Source organism: Castanea sativa, chromosome 5 (genome assembly GCF_040712315.1).
Source record: "Castanea sativa cultivar Marrone di Chiusa Pesio chromosome 5, ASM4071231v1".
In the NCBI taxonomy this organism is placed as follows: Eukaryota; Viridiplantae; Streptophyta; class Magnoliopsida; order Fagales; family Fagaceae; genus Castanea; species Castanea sativa.
Window position 1 is genome coordinate 7,390,741 of NC_134017.1, and position 19,719 is coordinate 7,410,459.

A 19,719-nucleotide genomic window follows, 5' to 3' on the forward strand; every position below is an offset into this window, starting at 1 on the left:
ATAGAAATAATTCACAATTTCCACTACCATCTGAAACCTAACTGATAGAAGGAACATACAACGGAAACAAAAGCTGCAAACTAGGGGATAAAGTCATTTTTAATTTGGAAATCCACATCATTCTGACTTCACTGAAGATAATCATCAAGTAAGATGCCACAAAATGAGGAAAAAAGGCAGGTGCACACATTGATAATCCTTTGTCCCCATAACCTTCTTAATCCTTTATAGGTAAATCTAGTTACAAAAGTTTATGAAGACTTTGTAAAACAACTAAAAACAAAGCTATCAGTAGAAATAGAAAGCAAGCATAGGCAACAGGCTTGATCAGAACATACCTAGGGCAAATGTGACACAAGTCGTCAAGGATAATTCTTTTTGTTCTCGTAAAATATATGTCAACAGCGCAGCAGTACCACCACCAAGTGAATGCCCAACAATCTGAAAATGACAAAATGAAAAACTAAGGCAAAAAAAATTATATATATGAAAGCATATATTGCATGAACTAATTCAGTACAGTAATTTAAATTTCAAAACTGACTGGATGATAACATAGCATGGTAGAGAGTAACAAAGAATTAGAGGTTTATATCTTAGGGAAAGGATCCTCTCCCATCTAGCTAAAAATTGGAAGGAATTGGAGGATATAAATGGAGTGGATCTTATCCCTATATGTTACAGAGAAGATCTAGCAAAGCAAAGTACCTGCAAATATCATATCCTAGCAAAGCAATGTAGTTTGTATCAGAGTGTTAAATTTATCTCATGTATTGAAATTCAATGCCCCTGTTCGTAATTTGTAATTATGGTCCTCCTGTTGAATACGATTAATTGTTGCTACTTGTTCCAATTGTTAAACTCCATATTTCCCATTTGCTATCAACATGAACAAGAGCATTTCTAGTTGAATCTGTAGCTCACAAACTAAACTTGAGCCTTTTCTTGAGATTTCCTTGTGACTTGAGATTTGCAATTCTACAGTCTTTCATCTCATATTAAGGAGATTAATTTTATATAAAGAACAGAATTTCTGAGGATCTAGTCTTTTGCTTCAGGCTCAAGGTGAAGTTGTCACTGGCACCAATGTCTTTTTTTTGATATGTAATAACAAACTTTATTGGTAATAAAAGTACAATGAATTTACGATAGTAAACTCACAGCACTGAAAAGAATACAAACTAATCAAAAAGAAATACTAACAGAATTAAGTAATTCAAACAAAGAATGACAATGCGTAAATCCCCAAATACGGGACCACTCAAACAAAGTCCTAAGTAGCAAAGACTTCACACAGTCTACAAGTCTCTCAATTTTCTCAAAAGTTTGGGCATTGCGCTCCTTCCAAATTAATCACATAAGACATGCTGAAACCATATTCCACACTTTTGAAGTGTGACGCCCCAACCAATTCCACCATGCAGAGAGAAGAGAAACAACATTCTTCGGCATCACCCACTTAACCCCAAACAAACGAAGGACTTCACTCCACAAGGTATGAGCATACTTACAATGGATCAATAAGTGATCCATAGTTTCCTCTTCACATCAACAAAGGCAGCACCAATTAACAAGAGGTAAATTCTTCTTAACGAGGTTGTTTATAGTAAGAATCTCACCCTTAGCAGCTGTCCATAAGAAGAAAGCCACCCTTTTAGGTTCCTTAACACACCAAATCCTCTTCCAAGGAAAAGACACCAACGGGGCTGCTAGCAATGAAAAATAGAAAGAGCACACATCAAAAACACCACTACGATTAAATTGCCATATCATGGTATCATCACTCCCTCTAGGTAACTTGGATGAGATATACGCAAAAAAATCATAAAAGATCCCTGTCTCCCAATCATGAAAAGCATGACGGAAGCGTAAGTTCTAGCTTCTACCACCCCCATCCATAGCAAACTCAACCATATCAAAAATTGTAGCTACCTTATCCACAGCAATAGCAAACATTGCCAGATATAAATCTTTCAAGGCAGTAGGGCTACTCTAAGGGTCATACCGGAATCTGATACGGAAACCCTCACCCGCCGCATACAACACATGACCAAAGAAGCTCTCAGCCCACTTCCTAATGTTCTTCCACATACCACATCCATGCGTTCCTCTAACAACTCTAGTACACCATCCCCCACTGGCCTCCCCATATTTGGAAGCTATAACTTGCCTCCATAAACTTGTGACCTCATTCCCAAATCGCCATAGCCACTTCCCAAGAAAAGCTTGGTTAAACAGCTCAATCTTCCGAATCCCCAAGCCTTCACTGGCCACACAACTTTCTCCCAAGCAACAAGTGAGAATTTAAAAACATCATTAGATCTCCCCCAAAAGAAATTCCTCTGAATCCTCCTATGAAGCACGGGTGCGTTTCGGGATTCGGGTGCGGGTGCGGGTGCGGGTGCGGGTGCGGGACTCGGCAATTTTTGAAAAAGTAGGGTGCGGGTGCAGCGGGGTGCGGCGATTAAAAAATTATTAAAAATATTTTTATTTATATTTTTAATATATTGCTAAACATACTTTTTTCACATTATATAAATATATACCAAATTTAAGAGCATTGGTAAATAATGACTAGAATACAGAGAATAGGAGAGAGCCTAGCTGAAGAGTGAAGGTAGAAAGTGGGAGAGAGGCGCAAGAAAAATGAAGAGGGAGAGGGTTGGGTCTTGGTTTTTTTCCAAGTGGTGCGTTTGCACCTTTTTTTTTTTTTTTTCAGCCATACGCACCTGTTTTTTTTTTTTTTTGAATTTCGGCCGGTATCAGCCGATTTCGGCAGATTTCGCCGGTATCGGCCGATTTCACCCGATACGGACCGATTCGGCGCGAATCGGCCCGATTTCGAGCGCGTCTGCCCGAATCGGCGCCATATCGGCACGAATCGCGCCGAAAAAACTAATTTTTTAATGCCTGACACGGCACAGACGCGCAGGCAGCGGCGTCGCCTGCACGTCCCCGCGTCGGGCCGCGTCGGACGCGGGTGCGGCGGCCCAAACGCCACACCCGTGCTTCCCAGGAATCCTCTCTAATCTATCCGCCACATGTTGTGGAATAGTGAACAAAGATAAAAAATAAGTAGAGAGACTTGATAAGGTACTCTTCAATAAAGTAAGTCTACCCCCTTTTGACAAATATAACTGCTTCCAACCTGCGAGCTTTTTTTCCATCCATTCAATGATAGGGTTCCATATTGAGGAATCCTTATAATGTGCCCCCAAATGCATACCCAAATAAGACATGGGTAAACATCCTACCTTACAACATAAAATACAAGATAAGGCATCCAAATTCCCAACCTCACCAACCGGCACAATCTCACTCTTACTAACATTTACTTTCAATCTTGTGATAGCTTCAAAGAAAATTAGAACCATACGAATATGTAGTAATTGTTCCTTGGATGCATCACAAAAGAGAATAGTATCATCAGCAAACAAAAGGTGAGAGATATGCAAACCTCCACTTGTATTGGGACTTGCTTGGAATCCACTGAGAAAGCCTCCATCTTTTGTCATTTTCAACAACCTACTCAACACCTCCATTACCAACAAGAATAGGAGTGGAGATAAATGATCCCCTTGGCGAAGACCACGAGAGTTGCCAAAGAAGCCAGCTGGAGACCCATTAATAAGCACTGAAAAACGGGCGGTAGAAATACACATCTTCATCCATCTCCCCCACTTCTCCCCAAAAGCCATCCTCTCCATAAGGTAAAATAAGTCACTCCAACTCACATGATCATAAGCCTTCTCAATATCCAATTTAATATTCACACCCCAAATACCACTCTTCAATCTAATGTCCAAGCATTCATTTGCGATAAGAACAGAGTCAAGAATCTGTCTTCTTCCTGTAGGGAGTTTCCACGAATTCCTAAACCTGTGAGAACAAAGAATATAGAGAAAAACACACGCCAAAGAAAAAGTAATCACACGCATAAGACAATATTTACGTAGTTCGGTAATTTGCCTCCCAACTGTTTGGCAAAGAAGCTAAAACGATCAGTGCACAGATCTCATCATCAAAATCAATTTCTACAGACGACAATTGATTTGTGATAGTGTAGAATTCATTCAGATGTTGTGCTACTGATGCGTTCTCTTCCATCTTCAGATTGAACAGTTTCTTCATCAAATGCACCTTGTTGTTTGCTGATGGCTTTTCATACATACCAGACAAAGCCTTCATCAGATCTACTGTAGTCTTCTCCTTTACAACATTGTGTGCAACAAACCTAGACAACATTAACCTGATACCCCCAACAAAAGAATTCTGGGAGTTGGAAATAAGTTTATCCAAAACACAACGTAGTCTATGTGCCAAGACCTTTGAAAGTAGCTTGTACAAACTACCCACAAGGCTGATAAGGCGAAATCTCTAATATTGACTACACTAAGCTTCTTGGATATCAAACACAAAAAGGTGTCATTGAGAGATTTTTCAAAGATACATTCTTTGTGGAAGTCTGCAAAAAAAGCCAAGATCTCCTTCTCAAGAACACACCAGCAATTTTGAAATAAAGCCATATTAAAGTCATTTGGACCGGGAGCCTTATCACCCTTAGCCTCCCGTAGGGCTGCAATGATCTCTTTCTCAAACTCCCTTTCTAAAGTAAGCCTCTTGATTTCATCCAGATTTGCAAACTCTAAACCATCAATAGTGGGCCCCCAAGATTCGGTCTCCTAGTACAAAGACTTATAAAATCCACCACTTGATCCTGAATTGCAAACTCATCCTCATACAAAATGCCCTCAACCTCCACAGCTCTCATAGTATTTGTACGTCTATGAGAATTAGCAAGCCTATGAAAAAACCCAATATTATTATCCCCTTCTTTTAAGTACAAAGCCTTCGATTTCTGCCTCCAAGAAATCTCCTCCAAAGAAGCTAAATACTCAATATCAGCCTTAATCTCAGCTCTTCTTGCACTATCTGCCGGTGAAAAAGATCGCATCCCTTCTCTCAAATCTAAGTCCAAAAGCTCAGACAGCAAGCATTTTTTCCTAAAAGACACATCCCCAAATAGATGTTTATTTTAATGTTTCAAATCTCCCTTAAGAGCCTTCAATTTGCAAGCTAGAACATAACTAGGAGACCCACAAAATGGTATTCGTTCCACCAACCTCACACTAGATCCACAAATCCCTCCACCTTAAGCCACATATTCTCAAATTTGAAAGAAGTCTTTCCCCTCAACATTCCACCTGCCTCCACTAGAAGAGGACAGTGGTCCAAAATCACTTGAGGAAGAGGCCTTTGAGTCACATCCAAAAAGTGATCCTCCCAATCAGCGGATACCAACACTATCAATTCTAGACATAGAAGGGTTCTCTGAGTCATGGAACCATGTAGACTCGCCCCCCACCAAAGGTATATCAACCAAAAAATTCCTCTCAATAAAGTTTGAGAATTGAACATGGCTGGACTAAAAGAAGTGCAACCAAGACGCTCTACTCTATGATGCACGGACACGGACACGGATACCGCGATACGGCAATTTTTGAAAAACTAGGACACGACACGGCATAGACACGGCAATTAAATAATTAATTAAATTTTATATTTAGGCATATTTTTTAATATTTTTAGACATAAAATACGTTTATATCTAGAATTTAAATTATGTACGAACTACAAATAAGTAAACTAACACCCAAAGAAGTACAATAATACACATAAAATGTTTAGAGTACAAACCAAAGTTTAAATAGGCTACATTCAATATCAAACAAAAAACATGAAAGGAAATAAGCAGGACACACAAAAACAAAAATCACAAAAACAAGCTTTAGTAAAATCACCTACAATATTTAACTTTAATAAATAAATAAAACTATAACAGGACACACAAAAACAAAAATCACTAAATTCATAATTAACATTATAATTTATAAGGCAAGGTTGAGTAAAGAAGAAAAAAAAAAAAAAAAATATATATATATATATATATACACAGTAAAGTATAACACAGTGAGTGGGATTAAAAAAAAAAAAAAGCTTTGGGTGTTATAAATATAACACGCCACAATACACCAAACCAAAGGTCCTAAGCAATCAGCAGATAAAAGAAAGAAAAAAGAAAAAAAGAAATCGCGAAACATAAAGAGAGAAGAGAAGAAGCTTGAACCTGTCCACGTCGAGAGAGAGAGAGATCGGAAGGAACAGAGGGAGAGAGGGAGCTCGCCGATCGGCTCGATGTAGCTCCAACGAGGGACAGAAGGCAGCGGGCAGAGGGAAATCAAAGGTTGGGCTGTGTGGGTTTCTAATATTTCACTTCTCACTTATGGGCTGTGTGGGTTTTTGTTTTTTTTTATTTTCCATTGCTGGCATGTCCACCACGTTGGCGCCGTGTCCAAAAAAAAAAAAAAAAAAAAAAAAAAAAAAAAAAAAAAAAAAAAAAAAAAAAAAAAAAAAAAAAAAAAAAAAAAAAAAAAAAAAAAAAAAAAAAAAAAAAAAAAAAAAAAAAAAAAAAAAAGACACTGCTCAGACACCGGTGTCCGGCGAGTCTTACCGGTACGTTGGCAAAAATGCCGTGTCAGTGCAACCTAGGCTCTACTAGATATCTGATGATATTAAAATCACCAAAAACACGCCAAACTGCACTCCACCTGCTTCTCACACTATCAAGTTTAGTCCACAAAGCATCCCTAAGACCATCAGCATTCGGACCATACACCCCTGTACATATCCAAGCAAAACCGTTTGCCACACCCTCTTACAAAATAGAAACAGAAAAGCACCCAACTAGACAATCCATTTTTTTATATACCCTCGTGTCCCATGCCAAAATAACCCCCCTGCTGTATGAATGGCATCCAAAGCTACCCAATCAACAAAAGGGCTACTCCAAAGACTTTTCACAACAGCAGAATTGACAAAATCCAATTTAGTTTCTTGGAAACACACTACATCACACTTCCACTCCTTGAGTAAATTCTTCACCATATCCCTCTTTTGAGGATTGTTTAATCCTCTCACATTCCAAGAGAAGATTTTCAAATTCATGGACAACGAACTGAACCCACCCCACAAAAATTCTCAATCCCTCTGGTTTGTCGACCAGATTGCCCCTCATAGTTGACTGAAGAAACTAAATTCCTCAATTCCATCATACCTTTTTTTAGTTGAAGAGGTATTGTGGCGAAGACTACCTGCCGTAGCTTGATTTTTCCACACTTTCTCAAGCTTTTGAAAGAAGGCAATGCACTGCTGCTCACACGAATCAATAGGAAATCCCACAAATTTACTAAAGCCTTTAATCTTTCTCTTCACCCACACTGAAGGTTCTAGATCCTCCCCCACAAGAAAATCATCCAGTGTAGCCTCTAATACTATTTCCAAACCCCCATGAGGATCCCACTTAGCCAGAGGTACACAATCCAAAGCATTCCTACCCTCCTCATCCTTACCAGACCTCGTGGGGTTGACCCAATCCAACAACAAAAGTTCATCTTCCTAAGAATTAAAACCCAGCTCAAAAAGAGGAGAAACAATTTTTACCCAGCAGCTTATGGTGGCGGATCATATCAGAGAATTCAAAAACCGAAAGCGATGGGGAAGCAATGGGGAAGCAATGGGCTCAGCGTTGACAAACTACCCATCAGAGTTTAGAACAGCCCCGGAGTTTGGGAAGTCCTCCGCTGGACTATCGGCGACAAGCACAGTGTCACCCAAACAACTCACCTCAGCCCCGCTTGATTTAGGGCCCACCAAAAGACCACCGACAGCCCCAACCTCATCACCATACCCATCAGACCTTGGAAGGACTCCACCCGTCTCGCCGAAACCTGGAAACACCATCAGAAGCTTCTCGGCTAAGCCATGGGGGTCCGGTCCTTCACTACACTAGGATCCCGCCGAAGAATCGCGAGTCAAAATCTCATCGACACACCCATCGACCCTTGGGAGGTCCTCACCCAACTAGTCGGTGCTCGGTGACAGCTTCAGAACCTTCTCAGTTGAGGCATGTGACCCCGACCCTTCGCCCACCTCCCATGAACTTCTTTCAGTCAACCTTTCCAGATTTTTAATAAACTCATTTTGGGCTTTAGTTGGTTTAGCCCGCTGAGCTTGATCAAATATTACTGGGCCCAACTTAGCTCCTATTGGTTTGACAAAAGTACTCCAGCGGACCTTACGTTGTGTATTCCCATCAAAAGCAGCAGTAATTTTTAAGGAGAAGTGGGCCTGGATCCATTTGGCAGAAGGGCCACGTAAGGGGCAACTATTTATGGGATGCTTATTTGAATTTTGAAGAAAGTCAAATCCCCCCAAAACTCTCCTTCTGATTTAAATTCCCATGAATATTTGGAAACTGATTCTCCAGACATAACTCCCTTCCTGATTTCACGTCTCCATTAAGATTTTTCCAAACTTGATTCCTTGAATTTCCGGTGGATTTTTCTAGCCCACCACCGCCAGCAACCACCTCCTTCCCCAGCCTAGAAGCTGATTTTCCCAAAAAGAATTCACATAGCTTCATTTCAAGGAAAGCCCAACCGCCCTTGTTCCTCCCTTCCGGGACACACAAACAACCACATCTTGCCCCATTATGATACTCAGAGATTTCAACAAAAAGACCACTCTTGTTCGACCTACTAGAAAACTCCAAGATTTTATATTGCTCATGAAACCGTTTGAAAAGGTGTTTCTTGCTAAAGTCCCACCAGCACAGCTCTACCAAACAAGCAATGGTCCAATCCAACCCCGATCTACCAACCCGGATAGAGCCATGATGCCTACCCCTTTTTTCAGTAATGGCATAAGCATCCATACGTCCCCCATCAAAAGCCAAGAGAAATGACTTTGAATCAATACGAAAAGAAAAAGAGTGTTTCACCTCTGGTACCCCTGGTTTGGCTGAAAAAGGCTTGGGAGTGGGTTTTGGCAAGTGCTGTGTAGGCTTGGGATTTAAGGGTAAGGAGGTCTAGGTTTGGGTATAATGAGGAATGTACTGACTGAACTGAATTGGCCAATAGAAGGGTTGTGTGAGAGGGCAAGGATATGGGGGAAGGACTTGTTGTGGAGTAGGGAAAAAATTTTGGGAGGCAAGGGGTAGAATTGGATATGTCACCGGTGGAGGCTGGGTTGGCAGGGAAGGAGAGAGATGGTAGTGGTTGTGGTGGAGGGAAGGGGTAAGGTGGAGGGGGATAGTTGGCGGAGGGAGGGGGGAGGGGGTGAGTCATTTATTAATTACTAATTGAACAACACCATAAAGTAGGATAGAAATACAAAGGAAAAAAAAATCATAACCTGACCACCAAGACAAGAGAAGAAGAAAACCTACTGGCACCAATGTCTAGTAGTACTAGTTCTTGAATCAACACCTGAAGTTGTTGATTTTAATTTCAATTTATCCAGCTTATTAAGATATAAAATTTACATCTAATCAATAATTTCTTATGTATTTGGTCTGGGAGATGAGTGTGGTTATCATACCTTCCTTTGATTGAGCTCATTATATCGATGCATTTGGATGGATTGCTTTTCTGTGACTTCTATGAGTTCACTATTGTTGTGACATTATTTAAAGCATATTGGGAAACATGTCTTCTATACTAGACGGTTCTTTTCTCCCCCCACCCCCCTCCCAATCCTCCTTTCTTAATCTTTGGATCTTCTCTAATTTCTGCTATTGTCCCCTTAGAAATATTTCTTTAACTAAGTCAGATCACTTACCTTGTGTTTGGATGAAGTAATTGATATTTACAAGGAAAATCTAAAATGAATGGATTTATAATCTCATCATTTAAAATCCCATCAATTATTAATTCCACTGTTTTGTCTTATTAAAAAACATAATAATTTCCATTGTTTGGATTTAAGTTGGAAATTCCATTTATCTAAATCCACACAAAAATTGAGAAACATCCATAGTTGATTAGAAACTCATCCCATCTACCATCAAGCTAATTAGACTTTAAAAATCATTTTTAAAATTTTCAAATCAAGCTTAATCTTTAGAATGATTAAATCTTAAAGCATTCCACACAAATATATACTAAAGCAATATATCCACACCGATAGGACCATTGTCTATAAAAGGAGGATACAGTACCATTAAGTATATAAAAGAAGTAATGTGACAATACAATTCAAGGTCTCCAAATTGCCTGGTTAAACTTGACGGAGTAGGAGCTATGGTGGGTTTGTCCTGCCTTAAGTTCTTGAATCTAGAAACTACTTTGCTGGTGGGGTATTCAGTCTTATTTAGTACGACTCACTCTCTCCCTCTCTCTAAAACTCTTATCTTTAAACCTCCTTTTCACCCATGTAATCAATTTCTAAATTGAAGAGATGGGTCAACAAGCTCACTGCATTTGTTATATCTGTGGTGGAAATAGATGCAATTGGACAAACGAGTGAACAACAACCTGAGAAAGAACTTGAGATGTACTCAAGCTGACCCATGATAGGGTCAAAGTTGATCTTGTTGTTTAGATGTATTGGGGTGAAATCTGATCTATGAGGAATTTTTTGCTGATGCATTGGACATTTTAGCATTGGTAGAGAGGGGAGAGGTTAGGGGGATAGGGCCAGAGACTATTGGTGGCAACAGAGATTGTAGAGGAGGTGAATGTGGGCAAGGGCGGATGAGAGCATGCCAGATAGGTTGAGGTCAGATTTTTCAACGGTAGTCTTCTTTGATATTTGATAAGCCTTATTTACAGAACTTTGTAAATAATAGTGATATTTTGAACCTCATGGTAGGTGCTTTAAATAATAGTGAAAATTGATTTTATTCGTCATTCTAACTATGCTGTGGCAGGCTACTAGAGAGGATATAACTGCACAAGGTAAGCTTCAGGGAAGGGGTAGTGCGGTACTGTCAATAACATAAGATGCTTGGTAACACGAGATTCCTTCATAGGTTGAACTAGAAAAGATAATATTGAATGTAATATTCACGGAAATACAAGCAGAAACATAAAAAAATAAAAAATAAAAATGAAATTTTTAATAGGAAAACATCAAGAAAATTAATTTATGCTTTTTATCCTTTTATTATCCATCCAAAAAGAAAAGATTAAGATCTACAACAAGATGCCATGTTATTCTATTTTATTTTTTGATAAGTAAGAAAAAACAGTATAAATAAAGCTTCTTTATGCAAAGGAGGACAAAGAAGTCAAAAAGTATGCCATTTTAATTTGTTTGACAGAAAGAAAAGTTATCAGCAGAATTAGCACAATTAAATAGTGATTTATAATATCAAATTATAACTAACAGCCCATACCTTAACTTTGTAGTCAGGATATTTTTCAAGAGCTTTGAGCAGAAAAAGAAGCGCTAAGCTTTGCAATCCAACAAGCAGCAGCAACCATTCCACAATGAGCATATCCTAAAACTAAATTGCTTATTCCACGATCATGTAAAACTGAGTGGTGAAAAGGGACCACCGCTCCAGTTGCTGCTGTTAGTGTATCTTTAATGCTATGAGTACCACGAATCAATAGAAGGAAACATTTTGAGTCTTTATCTCATATAATTGCGAAGCAGGCTTCAAAAGCTGCAATCATTGTTCTGGTAACTAAAACAATACTCAATTATAATTTTAATTTAAAAACGAAACACATAAGCAAACTAGCAATACATGCTTGATCGCGTATATCATGATTAGTATGAAGACAAAAGGTTCAACAACCACAATAGGAGAAAGTCAAAACCTAAAAGTTTAAATTTGTCTAGTTTAGCACACATCAGAAGTCTCATAAGTTTACAGGAAAAATATGCAAAAATTTAAAAGGCTATTTTTCTCAAGTTTTAAACTCCTTTCTGTTATTTAGCTCAAGGGTTTCTTATTATAGTCTACTTTTTTTTATCTCCTCATAAATTGTGGATCCAGGCATCAACTTATGGCATCCACTCAGTCCTGTGAGTAATTGTTTCCCATGCGAAGAGACCTCTGACACAGTAGCATTCATATGGGAAATAACTAGTCTCAGATGCACTTATAATGTTTAAGGTCCACTTCCAGACAACCTCTCACTGCATCATAGCTGGAATTTTCTATCATCACCAACAGAGTCATGCAGTTTACCTCGTTTTATCTCCTATTACACATTTCTTCATCCAAGCAGAATTAAAATATTTGCATCATCTCTTTTTCTTTTTGGATAAGTAAATAAATTCATTAAAAATCAAAAAGAAAAAAGCACTGCCCAAGTACACAGGCTGTATACAATAGGGAACCCAAAAAAAAAAAAAAAAAAAAAAACCCATTTTCATTTTCTATCAAATTTTTTCTAAGAAACAACAGCAACTCATGAACAAACCCAACAAAAACTATAAAACCCATTTTCATTTTCGATCAAAGTTTCTCGAAAACCGCAGCTAAACATGAACTAACAAGAAAACGAGAAAAACATTCATAGATTGACACGGGAACCAGAAAAATAATCACCGAGAAAGGAGTCGAATTCCTCAATCAGCGTCGCGGAGGACACGGCTGTCTTCCTTACTCGGCGTCGCACGGCACGACACGGCGAGTCTCTCTGTTTCTGTATCGAGAAAATTTCAGACTAGGGGCTTTGGTTTTGGGGGAGATTTTAAATGACATTTTTAAGTTTTTAATGGGCTGGGCTGGGCTTTGATTTTGGGGGAGATTTTTTAAATGACATTTTCTTACCCAGGCTGTATACAATAGGTCGGCGGCCTCGACGTGCTTCTTGCAGTACTCGACGGCATGGATCGGAGATCGGATGCTCGAGGCGTGAAGAGATCGGAGATCGGATGAGAGTGTTGTCGCGTGTTTTGGTGACTGTTTGGAGAAGCACGAGCGTGACTATAGCAAGAGATTGATGGTGAACAAAAAAAAAATGATCAGTTTTTTATTTTATATTTATGCCAATCCTATAGCAGCTATAGGCAAATTCTTTTTTTCCCCTTTTTCCAGATAAGGCCTATGGCCATGTTTTATAAACGCAGCTACTAATATGGTACCTATGGCCACTCCCAGTAAAAATTTATCTTTCCTTATGCTGGAAGACATATTGCATCTTTAATTTTTTGGATAATTACACTTTATCCATCTGTGATTTGCCTCTAATTTGATGTGCCTACCCGTGGTTTAAATTTTGATACTTTACCCACTCGTGATTCTCACGGTTACTGTGCCGTAACTCACCTCTCCCTCTGCCATTACTTTAACACAAATATGTAAAAAATAAAAACCCAAACAAATCAAAACTCACTCACTCCCATCCGGCTTGCTCACCAAACTAAGATCCTACAATGGGCTTCACTTGAGATAACTGGGTTTTGATCGTGTATGCAAACCGAGCCGAGGAAGAAGAAGACACAGTTGCTCCTTTGTTCAGCTGTGGCAGGTAGATTAGAATCACCTAAGACAATGCAATGCGCTTCGCTTCACTTGAGATAACTAAGTTTTGATCGTGCATGCAAACCGAGCCGAGAAAGAAGGAGACACAGTTGCTCCTCTATTCAGTTGTTGCAGGTAGATCAGGATTATTACTTTTTAATTTTTGAAACCTAGGGTTTTAAATTGGGTTTTAAAATTCTGTCTTCCAAATTGGGTTTTTGCTTAACCATGGAACTAGTACTGCTTGTGATCTAACTGGTAGTGTTGTGATCGAACTAGTAGTGCTTGTTGAACAACTATGTTTCAATTTCATCAAACTGGTTTTTGCTTCCTAAAGTACAAGTTGTGATCTACCATGGAACTTGTTAAACAACTGGTTTTTGCTTCCTAAAGTACAAGCTTTTTGTTCTATTAAACCTGAGGATTACTATGTTTTACATACTATGAATATGTTCTATGCCAACATATATACTCTGATTTTCAAACCAAATGTGAAAAAAAGGAATATGCTTGTCATAAAAATATGTTCTGTGCCAATAACATCCATTTTGAGCCACCAGCAAAGGAATATGCTTGTCATAAAATAAAATAAAAATTTAAAAGAGAAAAAAAAAGGGGCAATGCAGATAGGTTCAATTCTAAGCTATGTTTTCTCATGAAATTGGGTTTTTGCTTCTATTCTTCAATGTGGAGCTGCTGGACCATAGTATTGATTATTGCTTTTCTGCTTTCCCTTTCCATGGGTTTGTCTCCCAAAAACAAAACAAAAACTTTTAATAATATTGTCTGTTTTTGTGTTGTGCTTTGTGTGGACCACAGGACCACATGATACTTTTCCACATGCAAGCCCATCTCATACTTTATTCTATTGTATTTTATATGCAAATGGTTGACTTGACATTCAATTTTGAGATTCATCATGGTGGCCAGTTTGTGTGGAACCCAGATTTGGTATATTTAGGAGGTAGTATTTCTTTTATTGATAATGTTGACTCAGATAAACTTAGTTATTTTGAAATACAAGATATTTGTTCTGATGTGGGGGCAGTTAGTACAAGTAGATTTCATTATCTTATTCCTGGAGGTAATTTGGAGCAAGGGTTAAGGCTTATAAATGGAGATGATAATGTAGTTTATATGTGTGAGAGTCATGCTGCATGCCCTACAGATAAGATAACACTATATGTTGAGGGTGGTGAGGAGCCACTTGCAGTTGAACAACCATTTGGTAATGAGGAAGTAGCAAATGATGATGATGTGCATGAGGCACCTCAAAATGGTGATGATGTGCATAAGGTGGGTTAGAATGATGATGATGTGCATGAGATGCATAAGGGAGCTAATGTGGATGCTGAAGGTGATGGTGGACAAGATTTGATTGGTTGGAGGAAGGGTTTAAAGGGCCAAATTTTGATGATGATGTATTTGGAAATGTAGATGATGGGTCATCTACACGTGATGGAGTTAGTGTTAATGCAGCAGCCCCACATAGGCCCTCTGAGGGAGATGATGGGCCATCTACACATGAGAATCTACCTGTGTATGTAGCCCCACATAGGACTACTGCAGCTGACAATGACCCACCTCTTGAAGATGACATGGAAAGTCTAGTAGGGTTTGATGATGATCAACCAGCACCAACTACTGCAAAAGAACCTGAGTTTAATGTCCAAACTGACATGAGAAAACCAAAGTTAAAGAAAGGAATGAAGTTTCCAAACTCTTAGGTATTTAGGGAGGCATTGAGGGAATATGCTATAAAGAAGCCAGTAGATATCAAGTTCAAGTTGAATGAGAAGAAGAAGATATCAGTTTATTGCATAAATGAATGTGGATGGAGGTGTTATGCATCTCAACTATCTGGGGAGTTGACATTCCAAATAAAAACATTCAATCCAGAGTGCACCTACCCTAAATCCTTCAAACACAACCAAATGACTTCAAGTTATGTTGCAAAGAAGTTTATGGAGGAGTTTGACAAAAATCTCAATTGGAAAGTGGCTGCTGTTCAACATCATGTGAAGCAAGCACTTGAAATTAACATAAGTTACAGTCAGGTGTATAGGGCAAAAAGGAAAGCTACTGACTTGATTACTGGGGATGAACAGTTGCAATATGGGAAGCTTAGGGATTATGCTGAGATGATAACATTGAATAATAAAAGAAGTAGGGTTATTTTGCAAATTGAAATGAAAGATAAAAATGCATAGCCCCAATTTAAGAGAATGTATATCAGATATAATGCACAAAAAGTTGGTTTTTTGGGAGGTTGTAGACTAATCATTGGTTTAGATGGGTGCCACCTGAAAGGGAGATTTGAGAGGCAAATACTTTCTGCCATAGCTAGAGATGCAAATGATAACATTTTTCCAGTTGCATTTGCTGTTGTTGAGCAAGAGAACAAAGATTCATGGGTATGGTTTCTGCAGCAGTTTTATAATGACATTGGGAATCCGAAGCAACTTAATCTGGTTTTCATCACTGATAGACAAAAGGTATGACCTACAATTGTACTAACATATTTAACCCATATATTTAAAGTTCAATAATACATGCCTCAGTTCATTTTAACATGTTTAGCTAACATATTTACTTGATCTGTTTTGTATATGAATTAGGGACTTATACCTGCAATTGAGATGTTGTTCCCAACTTCTGAGCATAGGTATTGTGTGAAGCATATCTATAATAATTTTAAAGTGGATTATAAGGGCTTGGAGTTGAAGGATGCACTGTGGAGATGTGCTGGAGCCACAACAATCAGGGAGTTTAAGAGAAGAATGCAGGAACTGAAGGATTTGGATGTCAAGGCATGGGAGTATCTTGCTGACATCAACCGTGCACAATGGTCTAAGTCTCACTTTAGTAGTAGAGCTTTGTGTGACTATTTAGCTAATAACTTGAGTGAGTCTTTTAATGCCATGATCTTAGAAGCTAGGGATAAGCCAATTTTAGCAATGTTGGAGTGGATCAGAGTTAGGCTTATGACCAAACAATACAAAAAGATGAAAGGTCTAGCAAAATACACAAGAAAGCTGTGTCCTAATCTTCAAGACAAATTAGAGAAGTTAAAACATGAATCTATACCTTTCAGTGCTACTCCAGCAGGTAGCTTCATGTATGAGGTTGATAATGGTTGTGAGAGACACGTGGTTGACTTGGCTAGGAAAGCATGCAGCTATAGGATTTGGGATTTAACAGGACTTCCTTGCAAACATGGGATCTCTGCTATTGTTAAGAACCTGGAGAAAGTGGAGAACTATGTGCATCCTTGTTACTTGAAAGAGACATTTGTTAAAACTAACAAAGAGATAATACAGCCAATGTCTGGCCAGACTGAGTGGGTTGAGACTAACCAACCTACTCCTGTTGCTCCTTATGTGTATAAACCACCTAGCAAACCACCAAAGCAAAGAAAAAGAGATCCTGGAGAGCCAAGGAACCCTTATAGAGTTTCTAGGATGAACAAGACAATCAAGCATGGGAAGTGCTAGAAAGAAGGACATAATGCAAGAGGGTACAAGGCAGACATCACTAGTGAAACTCCATGGCAGAGAAGAGATAGACTTACTAAATCAAAAGTCGTAAGTATTTCCATGCTTTGAACTATATTCATTTCCTCAAGTATTTCATGTGTATGTAACTTATACAACCCTCTTTGTAGGCACAAGGCAGTAAATCTACAAAAACAAAGCAGACTGCAACACATCAAACTGCATCTCAGCCACCTAGTACTAGATCTCAGCCTGCATATAGAGCTTTTGGTCAAACTGCATCTTAACCTGCACCAAACAATAGATCTGAGGCAGCAACTCAACCTCCAACTAGATCTAGGGCAAACTAGTTCTCTTCATCCTTAATTAATCATGCTCAAAAAGATCTTCCAGTCACTATTTATGAAAGTGGTATGTAACCTGCATCATTACCTCTTAGAAGGAAGGATAATCCCAACTAAAATAGCAAAGGTATTAACTTTAATTTTAACTAAAACAAGTTCCCTCACAGTACAAGTACAAGATAAAGAGACTTAGGTTCATGCAGCCCCACATTGATGAAGGAAAGGTCCAGCAGTCCCACATTAATGAATACAAAAACAAACAAAAAAACAAAACATAGATTTGCATTTAAATTGTCCTTGCAACAACCCAATTTCAATTTTTTTTTTTTAAACCCTAGGTTTCAAAAAATCAGATGAACAGAGCATATGAAAGTAAAAAACCAAAACTTGAAGCTCACTTAAGCAACAGATGAACCCATAATCAAAGCTCTTTCTTCCTCGGGTTACTTGCACGATCAAAGCCCAGATGGTTCTCGGTCTAGAGTCTCAAGTGAAGCGCATTGCATTGTGTAATATCTTCGTTTGGTGAGCAAGTTGGGTTGGATGGGAGTGAGTGTGTTTTGATCTATTTGGGCTTTTGTTTTTTACATATTCTGTGTTGGAGTGACGGCTGAGGGAGAGGTGGGTTATGGCACAGTAACGGTGGGAATCACAGGTAGGTAAAGTGTCAAAATTTAAACCACGGGTAGGCACATCAAATTAAAGGCAAACCACAGGTGAATAAAGTGTAATTATCCCTTAATTTTTCTCCAAAAAATAGAGATGCTTTATCTATCATGTATAATTAAAAAAAATAATTAGTAGAAATTTCAACCCAAAAACCAAACCCACGATTATCAACGTGAGTCTAACATACCCAATAAAAATTTATTGTTCCCTGGGCTGGAAGACATAGGTTGCATCTTTGATTTTTCTCCAAAAAAATAGAGATGTTTTATCTGCCATGTATAATAAAAAAAAAATAATTAGTAGAAATTTCAACCCAAAAACCCAACCCCCGATTATCAACGTGAGTCTCTTTTTTTTCAAAGTTAGTCTTTTTTCTTTTTTCTTTTTTGTTGAGTCCTATCATGATTTTTGTTTTTATATAGATTATCAACATTTAAGATAGAGTTTCACTCATTTTTAAGTTTTTATTAAACAAAAATAATTTTATTTAAAAAAATGATAATGTTGAGTTTGAGTTTAAGTTGGGCTTATTAAAGAAATAGAGTTTCATTCCTGGTTAATTTTAAACTAAAAATAATAATTTTATTTAAAAAATAATGATTTTATTTAAATAAAATGATAATTTTATTTAAATATTATACTGACGTGAAAAATTGTGAGAGTTTCAGAGGTTTCGATTATATATATATATATAGATTATTATTATTATTATTATTATTATTATTATTATTATTATATAACTTAAGGCTTTGACTTAGTTTTGACTTCTTCTTTTTTAATTTTAACTTCCACATTTTTACAAATCAGTATTATTTAAAAAAACTTATTATGTCTGACCCAAAAATTTTACTGTAGCTTAAAAAAAAAAAACTAAAATCCTCAAACACTCTGGAAAAAACCTGACTACAACACCAATACACATAAAACCCCCAAACTGAAAAGAGAAAACCTTCAGTAAGGAGCTGGCGTAAAGAGCCTTCTTTACGCCACCAATGAATAAACGCCACATCATATTTCTATTGAAAACCCAATGCACTCGAACACACACAATTATAACCCAATCTCAAACACGTATCAGACTTGAAGAACTAAACAGCTCCAACGCCTAAACCCATTCCACCTCCTCTCCTTATACCATCGGACCTCCACCTCGCCATTGAAGCTGCCACACATGTCGGTTAGGAGCTGGCGTCGCCGCACCGGAGCTCCACCTCGTCGTTCAAGGTTTCTTACTTAATGGATCTTCGTTATTTTGATTCTTTTGGCTCTATACTTGTTGTTAACATTATGGGTTTGCCTTTTTCTCATCTGGGTGTTGATTAGTTATTGATTTTTCTCTTCTAAACGTTGATTTCTAATGTGGGTGTATATTTGTTATCAATTTGTGATTGTTCTTTTTGTGATTTCTAAACGATGCTGGTTTGGCAATATGATTCTTGATTTTGGGCGATTCTTGGTCATATATTGACTACTTGTTCTTGTTTTGACATGAATGTATTATATGAGTGTGTTATCTAGAATAGAAGGGGAAAAATTTTAGTCTTTCTTTCCTATTTTGTGGCTTTTCAGTTTTCTGTGTGGGTGTTTTATTTGCTTTATGTTGGTTGGTATATAGCCCACAAAGCAAATATAAGATTGTGAGGAGTGTATGGAGATTTAGTTAGTTAGTTACAATTCCAAGCATGTTAATCACATGTAGCACATGTTTGAATTATTAATACACATGGGGAATAATAGAACCAATGTTAATCACATTTAGCACATGTTGGAATTATTAATGCACATGAGGATTAATAGAACCAATAGAATGAGATCATGTGGGCCAATGAGATTAGAGACAATCTCCTATAAATACATGATTGTGATCCAATATGAGATATCAATTGAAGAA

The 19,719-nt window shown here is 37.9% G+C and overlaps 1 protein-coding gene and 1 long non-coding RNA gene across 2 annotated transcripts; one reads left to right on the top strand and one right to left on the bottom strand.

Annotated features, from left to right (window-relative positions):
- Window positions 1–337: 337 nt before the first annotated feature.
- Window positions 338–12,848, bottom strand: LOC142636100 (uncharacterized). The gene is made up of 3 exons (XR_012844254.1): window positions 12,404–12,848; window positions 11,237–11,509; window positions 338–441 (listed from the first exon to the last, which is right to left on the bottom strand). It is a non-coding gene; the product is annotated as an uncharacterized LOC142636100 (long non-coding RNA).
- A 2,407-nt stretch (window positions 12,849–15,255) lies between these two features.
- On the top strand, window positions 15,256–16,815 carry LOC142634653 (uncharacterized). Its single transcript, XM_075808944.1, has 3 exons — window positions 15,256–15,487; window positions 15,590–15,816; window positions 15,940–16,815. The coding sequence occupies exons 1-3, from the start codon at window positions 15,256–15,258 to the stop codon at window positions 16,813–16,815; spliced, it is 1,335 nt and encodes a 444-aa protein (XP_075665059.1).
- Window positions 16,816–19,719: the final 2,904 nt, after the last annotated feature.

What these genes read in the sequence shown, in the direction of transcription:
- LOC142634653 (XM_075808944.1), top strand. Translation starts at nt 15,256, where the DNA reads ATGACTTCAAGTTATGTTGCAAAGAAGTTTATGGAGGAGTTTGACAAA. An exon ending in AACATTGAATAATAAAAGAA is followed by an intron (nt 15,488 to 15,589) that starts GTAGGGTTATTT and finishes GTTTTTTGGGAG; the next exon opens with GTTGTAGACTAATCATTGGT. An exon ending in TCATCACTGATAGACAAAAG is followed by an intron (nt 15,817 to 15,939) that starts GTATGACCTACA and finishes TATATGAATTAG; the next exon opens with GGACTTATACCTGCAATTGA.